The 24,731-nt window shown below is 38.6% G+C and overlaps 2 protein-coding genes across 2 annotated transcripts; one reads left to right on the top strand and one right to left on the bottom strand.

Annotated features, from left to right (window-relative positions):
* Positions 1-10,414: 10,414 nt before the first annotated feature.
* LOC107046026 (ATP synthase subunit gamma, mitochondrial-like) lies at positions 10,415-12,233 on the top strand. The gene is made up of 2 exons (XM_015268482.2): positions 10,415-10,917; positions 11,903-12,233. Exons 1-2 carry the CDS (start codon positions 10,415-10,417, stop codon positions 12,231-12,233), a joined length of 834 nt encoding a protein of 277 aa, XP_015123968.1.
* LOC107046025 (transcription initiation factor IIA subunit 1) lies at positions 12,204-21,389 on the bottom strand. The gene is made up of 6 exons (XM_015268481.1): positions 21,200-21,389; positions 18,966-19,176; positions 17,810-18,306; positions 14,766-14,915; positions 14,440-14,529; positions 12,204-13,817 (listed from the first exon to the last, which is right to left on the bottom strand). The coding sequence occupies exons 1-6, from the start codon at positions 21,221-21,223 to the stop codon at positions 13,710-13,712; spliced, it is 1,080 nt and encodes a 359-aa protein (XP_015123967.1). The 5' UTR covers positions 21,224-21,389; the 3' UTR covers positions 12,204-13,709.
* Between the last annotated feature and the right edge of the window lie 3,342 nt (positions 21,390-24,731).

Here is a 24,731-nt window from a genome sequence, read left to right as displayed (position 1 = left end):
GATTGATCGTGAACACATCGTGTTTGATCGATCTAATCATATTCTGTGACATCCACACATTTTTATATTGGTTCAAACAAGCGTTATATTCTTCAAATGTAATAAGTTTCAATGCTGATTTTTTCACTCCTTTGGCCCGCGATTTTTCTCGATCTTCACGAGACACTTTAAAACTATACATTTTTTCTCGGAGTCCCACGAACTCAGTCATAATCTTGCCATGATTTTCGTCTTTCATTACACCTAATTTCTTCTTATTCTTTAGAGGTATATTATATACATTATTTATTGGATAATCAGAAGTGTCGAATTTATCAATATCATTTTTCATAATTTCATAAATATCCTCTACTCTGAAATGATAAATAAGACTATCCGTGTCTGTGTACAATAGTTTTGCCCTATCCTTAAAAGTTTTTTTCACATAATTATAGTGAAAATCATAAATATATGTTTTAGAAATATCTAGAATACTAAAGCCTGCGTATATTGGTTTATTAAATTTAATTTTCGTTCGGCTCATTTGGATTATTACCAAATCCTTATCGAAAATAATACTACTATGAAAGTTGGGTTTCGATATCCAACTCTCAGCACCCCATCGTCCATCCCATCTTGATACGAGTTTCACATCATGATGTTTCCTGACATTTTCCATTGTTTTTCCGAAAACCGCGTTATTCATCAATTTATAAAAATTTTTTTCAAAGTCATTCTGAGAATTTTTTCGATAATTAGTATTTAAATCAATATAATTTTTTAACCACGAGTTTTGAGAAAACTTCAAGATTCTATGAATTTTAGTGATTTTTAAGCCCAAACTACAATATTGTTTGAGATTTTTATAATGAATGACATAATTTTTTTTGGAGTTCAACGTGGTTAATAATTTTGGTAACTTGGCCTGACCGTTTGGAGGGATTATGTGTTCCGGGCACAATGGTAAATCTTTATGCTCTTCATGCAATTCCTGCGGGTATTCCAGATCAACCTCCAGGATGTATCCAGTCTCTGAGTCATCTGGAATGTTCAGGATGTTGAGGGATGACCAATCTTCCATCCAACAGAAATTCCCACTCGGCAAATGATGACTCATTGCTGCTCCATATAAGTTATTCACATCTAGATACATCAAATATGATTTCTCTTCTTCTGGGTTATACTCATTAGCACCCATGTAGGGGTTATTTGCCCTTCCATATCGGTTAGAACACTGCGACAGTCCTCCTCTAATGCCTTTCTCAATGAAAAGGAACATCTCAGGGTCTTGAAATAATTCCAGTTGAACTCCAGTGATTTTTAACATTGCATCAAAAGCCAGTCCTGGTGCTGTATAATAATGAAGAGGATCTAAGTTGTATGCGGTGAAACAACTCTCTCGAAAATTTTCGAAAATATCTGCTAGCAACAATACGTCGGTTTTCAGATATAAATCCGCATATTCACCGAGTGTTCTGATGCTGAAATTTCTCCACACATCACATGCATGGTTGTAATCTTTATCGGATATGTGCTCATCATTTAGTCGAGAATAAAACTCTTCTTTCCGTGGTAATTGTTGTACACTTAATTTCTCCCATGTATCCAAGTATTCGTATGGAAAACTCCTTTACGTACAACCAGTTCGAATTGTCGTTTTTGAGGGTAATGACTGGCTGTGATTATTTTTTTTTCATCTTCTAAATATGAAGAAAGTTTATCGATACTGCTTGCCATAAAACGAAATGAGTCAATGAATCTCAAGTGGACTCTTGTCGATTTGACCGATTTCGTGAAGGAAACGTATTTCTCTTTATTAATTGGGATTAATGTCACTGCGCCTTGGAATTGTTTCGCAAGAGATTTAATAAAACAATGTGAGTCATAACCTGACAAATTGTGAAAAACTACTGGGATTACACACGATTCCGTATAATTCAGATTACAGCCGGGATGAGCAGCACCACGATATTTGCCTGTGAAGTGGCAATGATCACGATGCTTCACTGCTTTTTCGGTGAATGCCCTGTCACAAATATAACAATTTTTAGCTGCATTAAATGCTCGCTCCATTTCAAAAGTCAAGTTCATCGGCTCATTTCTCTGTAATTCAGCATCAACTTTTATAGCTAAAATACGTAGCTGCTCAATAAACCACTCTACACAGTCTTTTCCACGATAAATAGAGAGTTTCGATTTTGAGTTATCATAGCTACATTTCACATAAAATGCAACACGGAATGGTACATGATTTTGGTATATTTTGGTATTTACATCATTGTCATCGAACACTTTTTCCAATAAACAATCAGTATCAGCGTATACAACAAATGGAAGTCAGTTGATTTTTGAAATGTTGAAATTTTAAATATTTTTCACCACGATGAGAAAAAATCATTCGACACTTATTGATTGATACACAATGGACCCTATGATTAGTGTAGGCCTCTTTCTTGAAAAAGTGACACAAACACCTGTCACATATGATTGTTTTACGTTCAACTTTTGAAATTTGTGCACCAACTAAACGACAAACGACAAATTCGAGATCCATGTGTAGTGCTGTATTCTTTCCTGTTCACCGTCGGGTGAATTTTTGTCGGGTGAATTTTTCAACCCTCCGTTGTTATGCCTCCCCCTGCCCCCCTCGTGAAATTTTTTTTTTTCGATTTTTACATTCGCACCAACAATTTCATTTTTTATTTCATCAACGCATGAAAACGGAGGAGTGGGGGTAGCTTAGATACACTCTAGAACCCCCTCCCCTTGTTGGGTAAATTTTTCAACCCTCCGTTCTCATGCCTCCCCCTCCCACCCCCTAATGGACTTTATTTTTCCCCGGTTTTTATTTTTTTATTCAACAATTTCATTTTTTATTTCATCAATCCATGAAAACGGAGGGGTGGGGGTGGCTTGGATACCCTTTAGCACCACCTTCCCTTGTTGGGTGAATTTTTTAACACTTCGTTCTCATGCCTCCCCCTGCCACCTCCTCGTGAACTTTATTTTTCCCCGATTTTTATTTTTTATTCAACAATTTCATTTTTTTATATAATCAACGCATGAAAACGGAGGGATGGGGGTGGCTTGGATACACTCTAGAACCCCCTCCCCTTGTCGGGTAAATTTTTCAACCCTCCGTTCTCATGCTTTCCCTTCCCACCCCCTCGTGAACCTTATTTTTTGCGATTTTTACTTCTGCCCCAACAATTTCATTTTTTTATATAATCAACGCATGAAAACGGAGGGATGGGGGTGGCTTGGATACACTCTAGAACCCCCTCCCCTTGTTGGTTAAATTTTTCAACCCTCCGTTCACATGCCTCCCCCTCNGAACTTTATTTTTCCCCGATTTTTATTTTTTATTCAACAATTTCATTTTTTATTTCATCAACGCACAAAAAAGAAGGGGTGGGGGTAGTTTGGATCCATTCTAGAACCCCCTCCCCTTGTCGGGTAAATTTTTCAACCCTCCATTCTCATGCCTCCCCTTCCCCCTCGTGAACTTTATTTTTCCCCGATTTTTATTTTTTATTCAACAATTTCATTTTTTATTTTATCAACGCATAAAAACGGAGGAGTGGGGGTGCCTTGAATACACTCTAGAACCCCCTCCCCTTGTTCGGTAAACTTTTCAACCCTCCGTTCTCATGCCTCCCCTCCCCCCCACCCCCTCGCAATCCCAATTTTGGGAATTTTTAATACAGATCCACCAATTGTATTTTTCAATAAAACATGCATCTATACGGAGGGGTGAGGGTTCGACGGGTATATTTTAGTTTTCTCGAATTGTTAAAAAAAATTAGGGGTAAAAACTCGACCCCCGCCCGCGCTCCCCTTGGAGCGTTGACGGTACAGTCCGCTCCAAAAGTTGTGCATATCGTTCGCCAGAATCGTACGTCAGTTTCAGTCTCATATGGGGCGTTCATGAGCCCAAATACCATCCTCGTAAATTCTCCGGTTTCCTCGGGAGTGATGAATGCTGCTTTCTCTCGTGCTTCTGGTAAGAGGGGTACTTGCAGATAGCCGTGTGCTAGATCCAGCGTGATGAAGATGCTTGCGTCTGCGATCTGTCTCAGGTGTTCGTCTATCTCTGGGAGTGGGAAGTATATACGTTCTGTCTGCTGATTGAGGGGTCGAAATACGGTCTTCGTGCGATTGGTTTTCTCCCTGGTAGCTCCTTGGTCTCCATAGTCACCAGGTCCGTGCATCCAATCTCGTGTATATTCATCGCGATAGTACAACGAAATTCATTCAGCAGCTCCACCAGTTCTCCAATTATCTCGTCGGATACACCCTCTCCTACGTTGAGGTCTGCTCTTGTCACTGGCGCCAACTCTCTCCGTGCTGATATTATTGGAGGGTTTCTGATTTGTCCTCGATAAATAAATTTACCAGCCGGTAGTGTACATCCTTTAACATCCAGGTTCATCACGGGTACCATCATTTCATCGTTGCCATCTGTGACTCGTATCAATGACATCCTGTTCCACTCAATGTGTTGAGATCTTGTGTTCGTTGTTGACGTGTTCAGTGGGTAGAATCAAGGTTATCAGTTCGAAAATCAACTGATCTCCTACTCTGTGGTAATTTATTGTCGGGTGGTGTATGAATGGCCTGCCAATTAGAACATCAGTGGCTTGTGCGTCATCTGGCACCACTCTGAGGATGATCTGTTCCACCTTGACGCCGTCTATCGTCACATCCTGTTCGATAGTTCCTGGAGAACGTACCTTGTAGGCCTCTGGACCGAAACTCCGTAGGCTTAGGGGTTGTCTCGTCATTTTCCAATCATTGTACAGGACCACTGAAGCTTTCACCATGCATGCAGCGCTCCCTGGGTCAACCAGACCGGTTAAAACTTTGTTACCTATTGACACTTCCTTGATGTATCTATTGACCATGTTTTCATCTGGGGTACTCACGCAGTTGACCGTCGGTGATCCCTTTGCACACGCTCCGGGTATATGTTTCTTCTCACACACCTTGCAGTTTCTCGGTCTGGGTTCTTCCGTGCAATCTCTCGACATGTGGCCGTAGGAATTGCGGTTGTAATATTTGGGTTCTCCATTTTCACTGTAGCGAGGTGCACTGCGTGACGGACGTGTAGGTGGCTTCTTCGTGTCTTTGGGGTCTCCAGAGTTATTGTTCGTGGGTGAAGACGTCTTTGGTCTCGTGGAGGATGATGATGTCGATGTGGTGGATTTCCCTCGTGGACCCTTGATCCGCTGTAGACGCTGCTCCCTTGAGCTCTGGTCGTCCAGCATACTGTGATACAGGTCCGTTAGATCAGCGTGATCCCTAGCTCTCATTGCATCGTACAGCTCCTTAGACCACAACCCGATGAGTATTTGTTCCTTCGTGTCAATCAGGTTCAGGTTCAACCGTTCACATCTCTTCGCCTTATCGTAGAAATACTTGGTGAGGTCCTCATCTTTGTCTTGGACCCTTTTCTGCATGTCATTCCACCGGACTGTCGCCCTCTCGTGGACTAGGAACGTATCCTCAAACGTCGATAAGAAATCATCGAACGTTTCCATCTGTTCTGCGTTGATCTGATACCAATGTCTGGCTCCTTCAATCAAATTCATCGTTGCTGTCTCCAGCGCAATGTCGTCCGACCAGTGTTGTCGTGTCTTCATGCCTTTCAGTGTTCTCAACCATTCACGTGCTTCCCGAGGTCCTCCGGTACCGTTGTACGTTGCGATACGTTTTGACAGATCTGGCATGACGTTCTAACTCGTGCCTCGTGTAGACGTTCCAAGGCCTCTTATCAGATCTGCCATCATTTCATCTCGTCTACGGTTATCATTGCAATGATATTCTCCTGCAAATGTTCTCCTGACGCAGCCGTAGAGTTTGCATTGGGAGGTGGGAATTGATGCTGGTGAATGTTTTGATTGGGGACGTTATTTTGGAGAGGTGGTTGGTAACGATCTTCTCGCTGTCCTAGAGGAGGTTGGTTACCACTACGCTGTGTTGTCGGGGGTGCTGCGGGCGGAGCACCGGCCTGTGACGGATTTGGAAATCCTTGACCGCCCTGAGTCGTCGGCGGTCCTCGTTAACCATCTTCTTGAGACGTTGGAACTGACCCATGGCCGGCCTGTGACGTTGGCGGTCCTTGTGGTTCGACTCCTCGAGACGTTGGAGCTGATGCATGTCCGGCCTGTGTCGTTGGCGGATCTCGTTGATCATCTCTTTGATGATCAAAGTCGGTGGTACGTGACCGACCTGTGTCGTTGGCGGTCCTTGATACCCCACGTGCGCCATCGATGGCGGTGGATAGCTCATTCGCGACTGTTGATAACCGACGAATGGTCTATGTGACATTCGTTGATAATTGAATTGCGATTGCGTTTTTCCCCAGGGGGGATATTGCCTATTGTTTCTCGTCTGGTCAGGTCTCTGTGTAAATAAATTTTGGGGTACATACGTTGATTGTGTGCGTTGTGGCAACTGATGCTCGTGGCCTCCAGCCCACGTGACTCGCGTTCTCGCGTGGATGTAGGGGATTGCAGATCGTTCCCTCAATGTCGTGCCCGCTATGATCTGGCTACCGTTCAAGGTCATTAGGGGGTCACTGTCGTTTCTTAGATGATATCCTCCATTCCCATTACGTCCTGCATTCCATGAGTGTTGTCCCGTCGTCGTGGTATTTTCAGTGGAGTCTTATGGGCTGAGCCCGTTAGCCATTTCCTGTGCCAGCGCCTGTTGTTCTCGCATAAAATCGTCGAAGGATTGCTCACTGCCGAATCCTCCAGCAGCCATTTTCGTCCCTCCAAGCGTACCTCAATCCAAGCGTGGTCACTTCCATACCCTTAATTATATTTACACAACTTAGTTATCAATCGTTCAGTCGTTTCACTTGTGGCGTATTTTTGGATTGTTATCCCACTTCTGATATTTTAGCATAAACTATGTTTTTTACCTTAATTATCCCGTTGGAATTAACATGGGTAATGGAAGTGGACCGGGCGGGGTCGTTGAGGCACTTGAATAAACACACTTTTGGATAAATCCTAATGAACTTTAATTATATAGAAACTGAATAATTGTTACAAAAACTGTCATTCGTACTCGAATCCCTTAAACGTGGATTCTACCACTCAATGCAATAATAAACGTTTTGATTGTCCGATAACTCAGCCAAGCACCGAGGCATGTTTACGTACACCTCGACGGATGACCACACAATCCATTCTCTTCTGGACACTCGGCCCGTGCCGGTGTTATCTCTCGGTACGTACTAATTCGGTGCTATTCGGGTCACGTGCCCGTGTTCGCACCGCGAGGTAAATAGCCCTAACAAAAACCTATCGCTAATAACTTCATTAAAATTATCATCCTCCTCATCCTCTAAAAAATGATTAGTAGAAGACTATTGTTTAACTTGACATACTCGAGATAAATGTCCTGTTTTCTTGCAGTTACTACATTTAAAAGATTTATACCTGCATTTAGAAAAATTATGACGTGGTTTACCACAGTAATTACAAAGAGGCTCAGTTGTGTTGTCGTTCTTTGGATTTTTCGAATTCTTCTCCTTTGGGTTGTTATTGTTGTTATTTTGACCCTTCCTGTTGATGTCCCGTCGATAATTAGTTTGGAGTCGATGGATTGACTCTGCGGGTTTCCCTGATGTACCTCGGCTTAACGTGGCTTCCTTGTTTTTCGCCTCTTCCACGATGTCCTTGAGAGACATAGCTGTGTCTTGCTCACACATTTTATCAAGTATTGGCCCTCTCACTAGACCAACAACAAATTTGTCTTTAATTTTATCGTCAAGGTTTGCGCCAAATTTACAATGGATTGCTTTATTTTTTATTCTAGCAAACCATTCACTTATAGATTCACCGTCCTTTTGAATTAAACTATAAAATTCAACTCTTTCTTTAAATGCTGAGATGTTTGGAGCAAATTGTCCTTTTAAAATTTCACAGAGTTGTGTAAAAGTTTTGGTCTTTGGTGCTACTGGATCACAAAGGTCACGTAAAATTCTGTGTGCCTCTGCTCCTAATTTAGTAATTAACACGGCGACCCATCGAGACTCTGGAATATTATTCGCAACAAAAAACTGGTCGAGACGCTCTGCATACAGGTCTCAGTCTTCACCCACTTGAAAATCCGCCAAAGAGGAAATAATTGTGTTGGATTCCGACATTATGGAAAGAATATTCCTATTAACTGTATTTTCAATCTCGAAACTTTGTGTTTCGTCGTTAAATTGTCCTTTGGATGTAAACGAACCACTTTGTTTTAATACCCCTTGTACCTGAAAATCGATTCTTCGCTCGTTCAATTGTCTCTCTACACTTTCCAAATTGATCTTATATTCGACGAGTTCAATACGCCAAGCGTCCAATCTTTCTCTCAACTGGTTTAAACTCAACTCTTCATGGGCTAATTTACTTCTCTCAACGTCAATAATTGTCTTTTTTTTGTTGCAAACACTTTTCACTTTCAGCTAATTCGTCCCTTTTCTTATACAAATTATTTCTTAATAGGCTGAATTCCTTTAGTTCTCTTTCAAACTCATTCTTTGTATATTCAATAGTTCACGTAGCGTTAAGCGCTTTTTCTTTTCACTCGACAAATTAATTTCAGATGACGCACGTTTCATGTTTTTAATAAAAATAAATAATGTTAATCACGCGTTCAAATAAACTTTTTTCACTCGTCGCCTTTGTGATGTAGTGAGAGGGTGAATAAATGAATAGAGATAGACGTAGCGTCACTCAATTTAATATGAATCAGTCGAGGGGTAATTGGGGGGACTGGAGGTCTATACATTTTGAAATCCTGGATAACCATTCGTTATAGCTTACGCTCAATCGTGCCATCTATACTATATTACACCCTCACTCTAGCACGTCAGATTACCTCCAAGAATACGGAGAGAAAAGGAAGAATGCAAATGGAAATGAACACAATATTTCTCTCTTATTATTGAATTAGCAGACATGTATAAAAGTATGGATATTTGTATCAGGAATGTTTATAACATTATTTGAAAAGTGCTAATTATAAGTAAAATACAAATATGACGAACAATCATTCTTTAAATATTTTCAATGTCCTTTATTAGAAATTGAACCTAGAATTCAATTTTATTTTTGGTGTTCTGTAGACTCAGATAAAATAGAAAATTTCGAATTACGTAGGCTCTTCTTAAGTTACATCAAGTGCCCCGTGATGTAGAATGATATTTGACTCAGGATACTCTTGAAATGGCTGTCCATCCATTGTCCTACTATTGGACTTACTCCTCCTATCGAAAACATGGTTATTATCAGCGAGGATCCCCCCAGCAAGTTCGAGGGTCTCTCTTCACAGAATTTCGGGGAGGGCCTGTTTCTGGTGGTCCATCAACTCCACCAGGACCTCCTCAGATGTCTCCATCTTCAGTTGAGCACTGGGCTTGGCCTTGATCTCATCATAAAGCTTATTAATCGTTTGTTTCGTGGCCTTAGACTCCAGCTTTATTACTTCCGCCGCTGGCTCGCTGTGGCCGGATGTGAGGAGGAAGGCTCTGAGGTGGTTCTCATCCTGGACCTAAGAGGCACCAGGTACAGCTGAATTTCCTGGCGATGGCTCTGATGAAGTTTCAACTTTCGACTTGACTATTTTCTCCTTTTTAGGTTCCACTAATTTGGGAACCGAGTGCTTCGAATGTCCATCATCCACACTCTGGCTATCAAAATCATGTGATATGTGCGACGAGGTAAGGTTGGAGCACGTCTCCACTGAGGATTCATACCCATCAGAGTTTGTATCCTCCCTCGATCAGCCCCCAAAAATGCATTGATCGTGGTGATGAGACTTCTGGAAGACTCCTTGGTACCACTGAAGAATACTTGCCGAGTTGCAAGATGTGGGTGAGCCCTTAAGTCTCTTCCTCCTTCAAAATAACAGGAGGCTATGCTTGAGAAGGACTTGAAACCTCATTTCCTGGGGTTTCTGTGTCTGAATCGTCGTGTTCGATGGTTCCAACAGGTGGTGGGAGGGTAGAGGTACCCTCTCGGTTGCTTTTGACTCGAGAGGAGGTTGTTGAGAGGTTTTTCCATCCTCTGGGGGTTCTAGAGGTGACAGAAATGCGCGTAGCTATACCTTCCAACTGGCACACGGTAGACGTGGGTTCGAAACCCAGTCAATTGTTTTTTTTCCTCTTTCGGAATCCTTCATTAGTTATTATTTACAGCAACTCAATATCATTTTTATTCCCCGAGATGGATTGAGCATGCCAATTTTGTCATCGGATTTTTCATTATATGAACCTTCCGGATCAAAAATAAGGGTTGAGCGATCGTGAGGATTGAACCAGATAAAATCAGAAAAATCAAACTCTACTCATCACGTTAACGCGAAATAAGAATCAAGTTCTCAAAACAAACAAGAATCACTGAACGATGTAAAATTCTAGGCTAAGTTGCTCATCATGTCTTCACTAAAAGTCATAAAGAATCGTATAAAATCCGTGGAGAACACGAGAAAAATCTCAAGAACAATGAGATTAGTGTCAGCGGCGAAGTATGCAAAAGCAGAACGTGAACTATTAAGTGCGAGGCCTTTTAGCACTAGTCCCCAGATTTTTTTTGAGACTACAGGACTCACTTCAGACCCTAAACCAGACCCCAGGTTAGTCCTAGCCGTGAGTGGAGACCGAGGGCTCTGTGGAGCTATTCATTCAGGCATTGCAAAAGCTGTTCACATGTCAATCGAATCCTTAAAGGCGGATACGAGTTCTCCGACCAAGTTAATTTGTATTGGAGAGAAATCCAGGGTAATTTTATCCCAAGTTTATGCCAAAAAGATCCTCTGGATTGCCTCGGAAATCGGGAAGAAACCGTCAACATTCATTGATGCAAGTCAAATAGCCGAGAGGATTCTGGAATCGATGGAGGATTACAAATTCCCACAGATACAAGTTTACTATAACAAGTTAATTGATTTGAACGATTGAATAATTTGTGATAATAAAAATATCTTGGAGATAGATCGGCTAATTAGAAATAACCCGCCTGAACTGGCGTTCGGTGCCCACCCGAGTCCACTGGTTCGGTGAGCAACGCGCCGTCCGTGTTACGGTTAGCGCGGTGTTGCCACATTGGAGCCGTATACGTCAATAAAAATCTACACTGCACACATTTTTCTCGAATTAAACACCATTTATGCTCTCAAAAAAAAATTCGCGCTTTTTATGAGACGCCAAACACGGCACGTGATAGAGATGTTGACGTTCCTAGTATATCTGAACTGAAACGAACGACGTGACAACAGCGCGGTTAAAAACCGACTACACGAGTCCATTGGCTCCGGGCGGCGAGGCGCCGCTTTTCCGTACGTCTCACTAAATTATTATTTTTCATGGTATTCATGGGGTTTTCAAGAGATAGGAATGTTACCAGTCCATTCTAGAGGGTTTGAACTAGGCATCGTAATTTTTACAAATTTGTTCATACATAATTTTGCATGCAACCAGGAAAAATCGAGAAAAGGCGGCGCTTTGCTCATTGAACCAGTTCAGGAGAGATAAATGTGAAAAGACCTCTTTTTTGTGACGAATTTGATGAGCTGAAATTTATTAATTTTTTTACATTTGTGTCTAAAACCATTGTTTTCGAAGATATTTGAAAAATTATCGAAGGATTCTTGAATTCATTTCTCGAATCTTTCTTATAAAATTTTATCTTTATAAATTTAAGAGTATTTACCAAGATCCTTATTCTGTAGATCTTGTATTATACATATGTTTCAAAAAAGGGATCTTGACATTTTTCTCCAAACCTTGAATTTTCCGAAAAAAAATTTGTAAACTCCCTAGTTCTCTACAACTCAAAAACCCTATCTAAAATTTGCCATCAATCCTCAAAAGTGTTCCACGCGCCGCAATTATAATATAATTCTGCCATTTCTCTTGAATCAGAGTTATCAGCGCAAGTGCTTACACCGTGTCCACTTTGAACCTCTTCGACCGTTCTGCAATAATATCCGCCCCGAAATTTGCTCTCTACGATGCTCTAGACGACAACATTATGGACTGTTGGATCGAATTCGCAATCGTAACGATGATTTACTTAGTCCTAAAGGAGGGATCATTGGCTGAACACGCAGCACGCATGACAGCCATGGAAAATGCAACTAAAAATGCATCCGAAATGATAAAACGACTAGAGTTGGAGTACAATAGGACGAGGCAGGCTGTTATCACTGAAGAACTCATTGAAATTATTTCCGGCGCCAGTGCCATTCAATAAATTTATTAAAATAATTATCCTCACATATGAAAGGATAGTACATGGCCCTCAATCAATAGTCATTTTAGCTAATTTAATCAATTCATTGATAAATCAATTAATTAATCATTAGTCGATTTCGTTATTGAACAAACATTAAATTGTCAATTTGTCGAAAAAAATAGAAAATTCTGTCTCATCTTTGGAGATTATTCTTTTGTTCAGGAGGAACAGATTTTCATTAGGTAATTGATGACAACTGATCAATAATGATCGCTCGAGACTTTGTTACTTTTATGATAGCATTATAAGACACGTGTATTTCTTAAAGCTCTCGCATAATGATGTACAAATTGCTAATTGAAATTGATTTTTTTCTTCAGCGAATTATTGGGATTATCATTCAATTTTCCATTAGTTTTTTTTTTGGCTTAATATCTTCTTTTATATTTCTAGAAATTATTTACAGTAATCAATGCAGTTTAGGCACGAATAATCCCGCTGCTTACATAGATATTTGGCCTTTTTTTTCTTCATTCGTTCAAGATGGGAGATTAGACACTATTTGAAAACATCTGAAAGATGCCAAACGGTGAATGGAGTTGTACTGAGGTGTGAAGTGGTAAAATATTGAAAATTTTTAAGATTCTGGTGGGAGATCCCAACATATTGGGTGGGATTATGGGGTAATGTCAGCGAATTTTGTCCTTCCAGTTTAGTAATGAGTAATTTTAGGTGAAAGGGAATTGTGCCATAGGAAATGTCATAATCTACCGATGTTTTCCAGGCAAGTATCCCTAAATTCATTCATTACCGACAGAAAATATAGACATATAACTTCACATATACCTTACGCAATTGAATTTCACTACTCAAGTTTCACCACTTCACGATACAATTGTAACTTTTTAAAGACTGTTAGTCAGTTATTCTCATTATTTCATATTTTCTCATCCTCCATTCACGCATTCGCTATGTCCATGCCTGTGTAACTCAAGCGAGATGAGAAAAATATCGACTTCTTTGAACAAGCGATACAATTTTATATCTCATCAAATACACAAAAGATTCAGCTAGTAAGTCAGACACTCTCAACATTTAGAAGAAACAAAGGAGTGAATGAAATGAAACAAAAACATAATTAACAGCTGGTGATTAACCACCCTGCAAGGAACACTCACCCCCTAAAATCCATCACCTAATTAATTTTTCTATTTTTTTTTTCTATAAATGAACCAAAAACACGCAGATGACCAATTTAGTGGTTCGTTTTGTTATTTTGTGTCATGAGAACATTTCTTTTTCAATAGTTTCTTCCTTTTTATTAAATCGTTTTTTTCTTCCATTCTGTCGAAATATATCGGTCAAACCCCACGCGATATGCAAGAATTAGACCCCTCTGTCGACGACGAAAAAATGGCCAGAGATGACCAGTCTTTCTACTTATTTAAATTATCTTATTTCCTTAATGAATTTTAATTACTCCGGATAACGATTTCACCATTCAGCGTCACCATTGGCTTTTTGGAAAACATAATCCTTGCCACTCAGACTCATGATTCCATCTTTGAGGTAGAATTTCCATTTATTTCTACTCCTCGTTATCTAAAAACAAAATTTATGTTTAAAAAATTGCAATATACGCGGACATTATTTTGCAAATCCTCTCAGGATCTACTGAGAGAAAGATGTGAAAGGAATTTTTGTCGCGATTTTTGTTTTTCATTTTTGCAACCGTTCCCTTTGCCGTTAGGCATAGTATACGATTTGATGAAAGAAAAAAGGTGGAAAAAATCATTTATTGCTCGTTTACGAGTAACTTTGAACCTTTAGTTAAGAGGAAATATAAACAATTTTTAATTAGGTACCCTGGGTCACGTTTTTGAAAGATTTAAATAATTTATTGATGTAAATATGGACCAAAAAATCTCGATATGTTGGATATATTGGAAAGTAAGGCAATACAATTTTTTAGTAAATTTTCCACTCACCAATTTTTTGTGGGAAATGAAAAAATCGAAAAATGGCGAGGACTTCTTTATTCTGCGACCACTTAATGGTCGAGGAACTATTGGAAAAACATCATCAGTGGTAAAAAATAATGAGAGCATTTTTTCTCACTGATCGCAGTTCATTATTTCGTGAGAAATCTCAAGAGACCCTGTTGTAGATAATTTCGTACAAAAAAAAGCTCTCCTCACTTCCCCAATGTTTTGTTATTACTGACCTTGTCATATTGACACACCACTACATTATCCGTGTCGAACAGATCTGTGGGATCGTCATCCGTGACATCGTCCTCTGAATTCAGTGGCTCCTATGAAAATATGGAGAGAATACAGTATATTTGGATAAGGTGGAATAGGCTTTGGCCAGTAGTCCCGTCGCACGAGTCAAACAACACGTTTCCACGTGTAAACCAAAGTTTTGAACACGCGGAGCGTGTGTAGAATGTTACTTAATACATAGCGTGATTGCAAAAATGATTGATTGTTGAATTTAAAAGGTAAAAATTAACAGGTAAATCGCAGAAAATATAGGGAATTTGATTACCTCTTCACGTGCACCAGCATCATCATCTTCCTCCGCGTCCTTGTCGTCATCCAAGTCGTCATCGTCGTCATTGTCATCCTCCTCATCCTCATCGTCATCGTCCGACGTATCTACATGAGGTCCATCCAACTGAGCAATATTTCCCTGAGCCTAGAATATCATTGATCCATGTCATATTAGAATATTCACTGCATAATAATCATCGTCAAGACTTAATTTGTGTTAAAGAAAATAGAAGCTATGCTTTTATAACTTAGAAAATCGGAAAACACCCTCTGCGTGTGTAAATGATGTTTTTAAGAGGGCACGAGGGTAAAAAAAAAACTATCGAAATGCGGGCAAATCTGAGCTCCATAAATTCTCGTCGTTTGGTGAATTCCGAGGCTCAAAAGTGGTCACCGCCAAATCCTTGGCACCACGAAAGTGTCATGGAACAAGTTGAGGGTGGTGTGAGAAGGATAAATATTTTTAATAAATGATTAAAAATACGAGGTGGTTGATAGGTCTGGTCGTCGCCATGATGCTTGGATCCCCCTCCCTGGACCGCAAGTTACTTCCAAGATGGCGGCGCTCATAGCTGTCAGCGACCTCGTACTTTTAAACATTAAAAAAATATATTTTCATCACGCTGTGCGAAAAAGTAACTTCGCTTCGCGTGCCTGAAACGTCCCTTTTCCACACATTGTGATGAAAAATACTTTTCATCACGCTGTGACGAAAAGTGAACTTTTCGGCACGCTCCGCGTGCCTAAAAGTCCGATTTCCGCCACATTGTGATGAAAAATATTGTGAAAAAATATTGATTGTGATGAAAAATATTGAAAAATATTGTAACCCCTGAAAAGATGCTTTTTTAGCTCGTGGGATTATATCACGAGCCGAAGGCGAAACCTCCCACTCGCCAAAAAACACTTTTCCGCACTCGTAACGAAATATACTATTTCGTGTCCCTCGACACGAAAATTAATATACACACCTCACCATGGAAAACATCACCCTCCCTCACGTGCTTGCCATCCTCGCCTTCGGCTCGGAAGGAAATCTTGCACGTGGGGGACGGTGATCTGTTTTCCAAGGCTCGGGCATGTAATGTACTATTTTTTTCAATACATTTTTCAAATTCTTGCATGTATTGAAAATGGACAACACTGCTTTTGCAACGACTACCTGTGAAGTTAATTACACATGAAAATAATTGTTTCCAATAAAATATAGGAATTTTTGTGTAGAGACTCCATGGTTCCGATGTCGAGCATTGAATTCTGCATAAACTTACTCAACTTTGAATTGACATGAAAAATTAACAAAAATATTTAGTCAAAATTCTTGTAGAATTTGATTACGATATTACGAAAATTATTATTTAATTTTCTCCAATTCGTTCGCAAGTTCTGCGTGATCAGCGGAGTGAGTCGTAACCAATTGAAAGGATCAATTAATTCTGTTACATTTTGGAATTTCAGTGCTGACTACAATTCTCCTTTTTGCTTCGGAATGGAAGCTTTGCCATCCCTCAAATTCAAGTTTCCAATATCTTGTATTAGGGTAACTAAGTATGTATGTGGTTTTTTGTCTTCATTTGTTTTCTCGAAATTTTCTTATAATGGATCAATTGAATTTCATGATTTTTTTCATGAATATAGAGTTTAATAAGCTCTATTCAATGACACCAATTGAAATTTAGTTTTGTTTCCGAATGGAAGCGATTTTTACGATCTTCTAAATTTGCTTGGAAGTGATATAGAATGTTATGAAATGTCAAGATATGATGTTTTTAGAAAATTTGTGTGTGTGTGTTCGGATTTTTCGAAATTGTTTTCTAAATCTTCGCAAAACAAGCAGCCCGACAGAAGCCACTTAACAGATTATATATGACTGCTACTCTTCACGTTTTTTTTTTCCTCCCATTTTCATTTCTACCAATTTCATTGGGAGTAGAAAATATTAAGGCCAATTCCACTCATATTTCATGACAAAAAATGAATTTTTTATTCCATAAATTATGTCATTGTGTAAATGTCATCGTGGGAAAATTGAATAGTACGAAAGAGGGACACTGGAGAAGAATAATCTTAGAAATAACAAATAACTTACCATTCAAACAAATGAAAATAACGATATAAATAATAATGGAAATCGGTGTAGAAAAACATATAGAAAATTTTCCAAGGATTTTCAGGGGCATTTATCATAGAATCATTGGGACAGATCCATTTGGAAGCTTATTACCAATGAAATTAGTAGAGAGAGGAAGAATCAAAAAGACTAATAACAAATAAAATAACGGTCTGTTGCTTCTGTCGAATAGGCTTGCAAACCTAATTGTTTCATACAGATTCAAAAAAATTGATATTTTTTCAAAAATCCATTTTTCAACGATGACTCAAAAAAATTTCATCAAAATGGAATTAGTGATGGATCAAAAAATTGATAACAATACCCTCTTGATCCTATCAGAATATAACGGTCTTCTTAATCAAGTTGAAAAATGATGCGAACAGCGTCATTGCTTATCAAGTTACATAATACCGTCATGAGCTTTTTATATAAAAATCTCTATCTTTATTAAACTCAGGTACCAATCTGTTGTATTGAATACTTATTCATATTGATTTATGGACCCGACTAACTTCTGACAAAACCTAGGTTAAACTCTGTCTAAGTGCTGAATTAACCCATGATTGAATCCCGGATATACACTGATTAAACTTGGACTGACAACGAATTCGAGTCTTGAGAGTGTCTGAATGTAGAATTATTTGAAAGAACGGAATAATGTGCCAAATTTTGATGACATTTCAATGAATGATTGTACTACGACATGAAAAAATAGACGAAGAGAATAGTGAAATAAGAATTAAAACAAGGAGAACCCATTCGGAAGTAAATTGCTAATTTATTAGCAACAATAACTATACTCATTTATAAAAGGATGTAATTGTCTACTTATTTTCATAAATTAATCCTAAAATGACTGAAATAATCTAGTATTCACCAAAAGTTCAAAATCAACCCTTCAAACCGAATCAAAAACTCAAACCCACCTGATTCTGGGTAGGCAATTGCACATTAGTTGTTCCTTGAATAACCTGCAATGGTTGATTAATATCCATAGGGGCAAGAGCTGCCTGACCTTGAAGAGTCTTATCGACATGTTGCTGCAGCAATCGCGAAGCCACATCTGTAGGAAAGCCCATGGCCGCAGTGATAACGGGCCCAGTGAGGATTGTATGCAACTGATTACCCTGAATAGCTGAAGCTGGCACCTGAATTGTCAGAATTTTGGGTTTGCCATCTCCAGTCGCTGGGTTGCCAGGCAGAGTTATCTGAATGGGAACTGGACGATCGAACAACGCAGCTGGTGCTGCTATCACCTGTTGGGCTGGTGGGGTCTGTTGAACATTTTGATGCTGTGGTACAGCTGCACGAATTGGCTGGGGAACTGGTGCTTGCTGATGCTGTTGATTCTGCTGTTGTGATTGTGCTTGGTTTGCTGCTGCTGATGTTTGTTGTTGCGCGAAGTGATTACCAATATTTGCAGCTGGACAATCAATTGAAATGATTGAGCATGAAAGTAGTAAAATGAATAAGGAAATCAGGTTATGCTCAGTAAAAAGTATATATTCCTCTTTTCGGTTGTCATCGAGAGGAGAACAGGACAACTTATCTTGACTTTAAAACAGTTGAATTTCTGCTGAATATCTTTCAAACTAAGGGAGATAGCGAAATTTGCGTAAGGAAAGTTGCCCTTTCTAGTAGATCTCTCTCTCAACAACGAAGGTCTCTACCAAAATTTTTCAATGTTTCCCACAATTTTGGTGAATCAACTTGCTAAATAAATTTCAATCGCTTTGAGACATCTCGTATAATAGTATGGGCGGTCACGTAAGAGGCTGTGTTAATTTTTGATAATTATCAAATCAAGATATTTTTTTAACTAAATTCGAGAACGCATCGTAAGACATCTATGGAAGTCTCATCAGCATTCAGCGTTATCCAGGGATGACGATAGGGACGCAGCGGTTTTGAACCCCAAAGAGCCTAAAAAATTTTGACTATCTCTCTTAGATTCTGTGATATTCTCTAGGAACTGATTTGTTGCAGAGTGGGAGTGAATTGTCCTTAGCTGTTTCGCAATCTCACTACTAGATTCTTTTCAATGCAAATTATTTTGGAGGGTTTAATGAGTTATTCTAACACCTTTACTAGCAGTTGTATTTTTAGGTGTAGGCATCTGAGGTGGTTGTGGTTCAGGAGGTTCTGGATTAACCTCCACAGCTTTTGTTTGCATCAACTTCTGCTCCCATACTTGCTTGAGTTCTAAAAGCACTTGCTCATCAACTCCCTCGTCTAAAAATGAATCTCTGACTCCCGCAATGACATCCTCTATCACAGTGCTGTAGAGTTTCAACTGAAAAAGTAAATTAATTCGTGTTGAGTTGATATGCTTTGTACTGAAATAATAAATGGAACTCCGAAAATACCATAAATGTTATTTTGAAAATATGTCTGAAGTAAGTGGGCTGAGAAAAAAATATCAAACAACCTTCTCGTAGTTTGCAAAATTCTCTAAAAAAGAAACAAAGTTTGTTGACACTCCCTGGAAATAATCATTCAGGTACCGAAGAAATTCAACCATTGACAAATGCTGAAATAATTCGTGTAAAGAAGAAAATATTCCAATTGAGTCATGACTTCGTTAGTGAGTGACTCTAGGGGAAAATATCAGGGTCCATATTTGCTAGAAATGTTGTCCTCTATGGAAACTGTCTTCTAACAATTTTTCATCAAATGATTCATTACCAAGATAATCTAACAATTAACGCATGCTGAAATAATTTCAGTCAAAAATTGAATATTTATTTTTTGTTCATTTTTTTTGTCTACATAAAATTTGGTCCATGTCAAAGAAACTTCCGTTAAAAAAACTTCGTCAAAAAAACTTGGTTCATAAAACTTGCTCACAACAACTTAGTAACAAATAAAACTTAAAGAAAAATTATCAAACAACCTGAACTTCAAAAAACTTGAAAAAAAACTTTTGAACTTTTAACGTATAACGAAAATTGAGAAAGGAAATTTGGAAAAAAGTCCACACACATGCATACCTACATACATACGTACATACATATAGGCACCTTCTAAAAATCGCATATTCGGACTTTTTGGACCACATTTAGTTATCCTAAAAATATGGAAAAGTAAATTTAAACGATTACGATTGTTTGGTTTCTTTCCCAAGGAATCAAGTAACACTCTGAATTTCTAAACACAAAGACAGATTTTACCTATATTCTTACAAAGTTTTATTGCCGGAAGTTCAATTTAACAAAAGTTCAATTAACCAAAATTTCACTTTCCCAAGTTGAATTTAACCAGGTTTTTTGAACGAAGTTTTTTACACGTGCTCCGCATAAAATTATTGAGACATCTTCATTTAAAATAATCCTTCATCGAGATGCTCCAACTTTTACCGAATACCAAGATCATTAAAATCAAACCAAAAATAAACGACCAATACTAGAAAAAGAAACGTCAAGAGATGTTTTCTTTACTGCACAGAAACAAACCCTTCTGACATTTATCCTCTGAACCCACTCGTTCTCCAACATTGTCCCGAACGAATACCAAAATTCGAACGTTGTGGACTTTCACCCCGACCTTCACTTGACTCCTTTGCAAATCGAGGTCTCGCTCAAACAATAATGAACCAACAATTACATCACTTTGTACAAATTTATAATTTCTTAACAGTTTCTCCATCATCCCAATTGGGCCACTTACACCGGGACTTCTAGTCACGCCAATTACGGCTAAGTTTATTTCCATTTCGGGCCAAGTCTCAGTAAAAACGTGGAGTTCAGTTCAACTTTCCGTTTCCATCGCGACTTGGGCCGGAGTACACATAAACTTAGCCGTTAAAGTCTCAGTGTAAATGGCCCCAACGAGAACAACCCTTGGGACTAAATGTCCGCATTCTAATAAAGGAAAGTTGACGAATGAAGAATTCTCTTCAATCATCACCTGTTCAAAAAATATCAGGTATAACAAACCCAAACTGTACAACAACAAATAAATCCACTAATCATTTAGATTTATTCTCACATGCGAATCATAATCTTAAGGATAAATATAGAAGGACAATTAAATTAAGATAAAGGAATTCAGTGACACGAGATAAATCATCTCAACACACAAAGAAATAATCAACAAAGTCTCTATCGTTAATCCCAGAAGGTAGATTACACTTAATTTTTGTATCTCCAGATTTTTATACACAGATTTTAACCATGATTGGGTATCGGCATCGAGTGTCACAGTTTTTTTCAATATAATATAAATATACGTCGAAAAATCGTAGATTTAACGTTCGGCGGAGGGGGGAAATGACCTGCATGAAATACATTAGTTATTATTTTCATGGATATACTCACCACACTTGTTTGGCTAAGGGCCATTGCCGGATAATTAGTATTGTCAATCACTCGTGAGAAGAACAATACCAATTAATCACGTACAATGGATGTTAGCCCCACGTAAACCGAACTACTGCTGCGTCGCTCCTGGTCTTTTATACTTTCTCAAACAGCTCCCATTCCACTGCTGGCACCGAACACACACGAAATCGGGTCAGAGCAGAGATTATAGGGGAGATGAGCAGGGCCAATGTAAAGTGTTCAACAGCAAAATTCGTGGCGATGGCGCATTGACTACGATGGAGCGTACGGAACTGTTGGTATGGTAGGGCCAGAGTATAAATTTGTCGATAACCGGAAAGGGGTTCTCAATACGGTAGCTCCTCACATTTTGTAATAATTGTCAGGAATGTAAAATCGAACATATTATAATCAATAGTATAATGAATGCAGAATCTAATGATCTAAAAGTCTTTTCCTTTTTCTCGACATATTTACTATTGACACGTAGGTCAAAAAATTCATAGAAAATCCCAGCGCTGTCGCTGGAAAAATCTATAGTTTTCCAGTGATTCTATTGAATAATTGTGCAGATTTTGTTTTTTTTTTACTATAGTAATGTTCGATTATATCTATTTATTCCCCCCCTGAGTGAGAAAGGAATATGTATCGCTCTCGCTCCCACTCATTGTCGTCTCCGTCGCGTTGGCACGTGCCCGTCCTCCGCCAAACTTAACGAGTGCGAGTGAGAAAGAAAATGAAGAAGAAGGAGAGAGAAAACATTCCAACTCGTTTGAAAGGTTGGAACGTTTTCGTTGTTCTCCAGCGATCTTGACAATGGGATTAATTCAATAATAATACATTAATGAATAAGATTTTTCGCAGATTATTGCGAGATTTAGATGAATGGTTTGCCTCCTTCAGTGACCATAAAAAATTGGCTCCAATCGACAATATCTCCCGATGGAATGGAACGATGTGAATAAATCAAATATCAATTTGAATCTTTAAAAAATTAATCGAGTGTGAAAAAAAATCCGGGAATTCCACTCTGACATTTCTCTATTGTCTGTATTTACCGAGAAAAAAAAACGTTGTTCCTACCCACTAAACAACATGTCGACGATTTGCCGGAGAATTGTAGGCATAGCATCCGAAATTTTAGTGCAAAATTGTCGACAAAATTGCGGTAAAATTTTCCGCAACAGAGTTATCATAAAAATATCAAACATCCGGGTTATCAGCGAAGTTATCCCTAATCTTGTCGTCATTCAATGGCAAAATGCATCGTCAATTTTCCTTACACAATTCACCCGCAATTTATCAACAAATTTATCGGAAAGATTCTTGACAATTTGCCGTTAAAAATATCCGCGAAATTGCAGATAGACTTTCCTGGAATATTGTCGTTAATTTTATCGTCAAAATTACCGATAAAATTTTTCGGCAAATTGCCGTCATATTTATCGTCAAAATTGCCGATAAAATTTTCCGGAAATTTGTCGTTATTTGATAGTCATTTTGGTTTTTAGTGATACATTGGAAGAAGATTAAATTTTAATCAGGGGTGGGGCTGGTCTACGCAATATTGTTGTTCACTCGCAACCTCACTCCCGAATTTGACTGTGGGAGCGAATTATTGAGGTTCACAACAAAAACTTCCCAGTTTTCATTCCCAATATGTAATTTTCAAAAAAAAATTAAAAAAGGACGATTTTGTTTTTTTCAAGTTTTTTCGGAAAAACTCAAAAACCACTGGACCAATATAAGCCAAAATCTAATCCGGTCTAAGTTACATGAAGACGCATAGATTAAAAAACAAGAGTCAAATCGGACCATTCATTCATGAGAAATCGTTGACCATAATTTTGACGACATACATACAGTATAAAACACACACACACACATATTTCATCAATCAAATTTGTTTGTTGCCGTGTGGTCTATATCAGTGATGGAAATCAATCACACTCTCTCAGCATCGTCTTAATGGACATTGTGACCTTCCGGAATGGCCTCTGCACCAAGATTAACTGAATTTTAGAATTTTGAATCTTAGTTGATTTTTCGATAGAGAATTTTTTTCAATTTGTTACGTAGTAATCAATATCAATACTTCAATATGAAGTAGGATACCCGTCAAATATTCTAACGTAGTTTGAACTGGTATTAATCCTAAGAGTGATATTAGCCTATATCGACTTCTAGTCTTCTGAAATCGATTCAGGAGGTCATTTTGCGTCTAGAATGGTGCAGAAAATGGGGCGGGTGGGAACATGTTTTCCGCATCTTCCCGGCCTTAATAAGCCTCCAATCGCAATTCTGACGTTGTTTCATGATCACACTTTTTTTAAAATTTTCTTACCAACTATCCGAGACTTACAGAAGACTTCGAGTCTTCTGAAATCGATTCAGGAGGTCATTTTGCGTCTAGAATGGTGCAGAAAATGGGGCGGGTGGGAACATGTTTTCCGCATCTTCCCGGCCTTAATAAGCCTCCAATCGCAATTCTGACGTTGTTTCATGATCACACTTTTTTTAAAATTTTCTTACCAACTATCCGAGACTTACAGAAGACTTCGAGTCTTCTGAAATCGATTCAGGAGGTCATTTTGCGTCTAGAATGGTGCAGAAAATGGGGCGGGTGGGAACATGTTTTCCGCATCTTCCCGGCCTTAATAAGCCTCCAATCGCAATTCTGACGTTGTTTCATGATCACACTTTTTTTAAAATTTTCTTACCAACTATCCGAGACTTACAGAAGACTTCGAGTCTTCTGAAATCGATTCAGGAGGTCATTTTGAGCCAAGGAAGATCCAGAAAATGGGACTGGTAGGGTAGGAACATGTTTTCCGCATTTTCCGGCCTTAATAAGCCTCTAATAGCAATTCTGACATTAATTCATCAACTCCCCAACAAAAATTTTCCCATTATAAAAAAATAACATTCTCGTAGTCATGGATATCATCGATTGATTCAGCAACCAATCGNCGTTTTCAAAGCAGCTGACACTGCCTTACCAAACTCGACTTCAGTAGTACCCCTCAGGTGATTGTGAGATGTGACAGCAGCCATACATGCTCGAAGAAACCTCGGAGCATGTTCTTTCAACATTAACTTGCCTTGTTCCCGACGTTTATTGGTGACATTCATGACAAAGTCATTAGTTGTCTCCAGAGTAGCTCGGAATATCTCAGCTACTGCCTTATTTATCTCCCTTCCACCTAACTGAGATAAAAAAGTTACGAGATGTCGATAATCTTCTTCGGTTGCATTTTCGAAAGCNGATGCAAAAATGAATATGAATATGAAAAACTGAAAAAAATGAAGAAAAATGATAATAATGGTGACTTTCTACATTTGTAAATTCTTCATAAATATTCGATATTGTAGAGACAATTACAAATGTCATAATCACTTTTGTCATGCAAAGAAGAAAGAAATATTGACATATCTTAATATTACATTTGGGATCAAGTATTTGTCTCAACTCTTAGGTTAGAAAACTTCAGTCAAATGTTAACATCACGTTTTATGAACCCTGTCAACT

The sequence above is a fragment of the Diachasma alloeum genome, unplaced genomic scaffold (genome assembly GCF_001412515.2).
Source record: "Diachasma alloeum isolate Michigan unplaced genomic scaffold, Dall2.0 Dall_scaffold_01181, whole genome shotgun sequence".
In the NCBI taxonomy this organism is placed as follows: Eukaryota; Metazoa; Arthropoda; class Insecta; order Hymenoptera; family Braconidae; genus Diachasma; species Diachasma alloeum.
The sequence above is the reverse complement of the archived record's forward strand: the minus strand, read 5'-3'. Positions and strand labels throughout refer to the sequence as shown.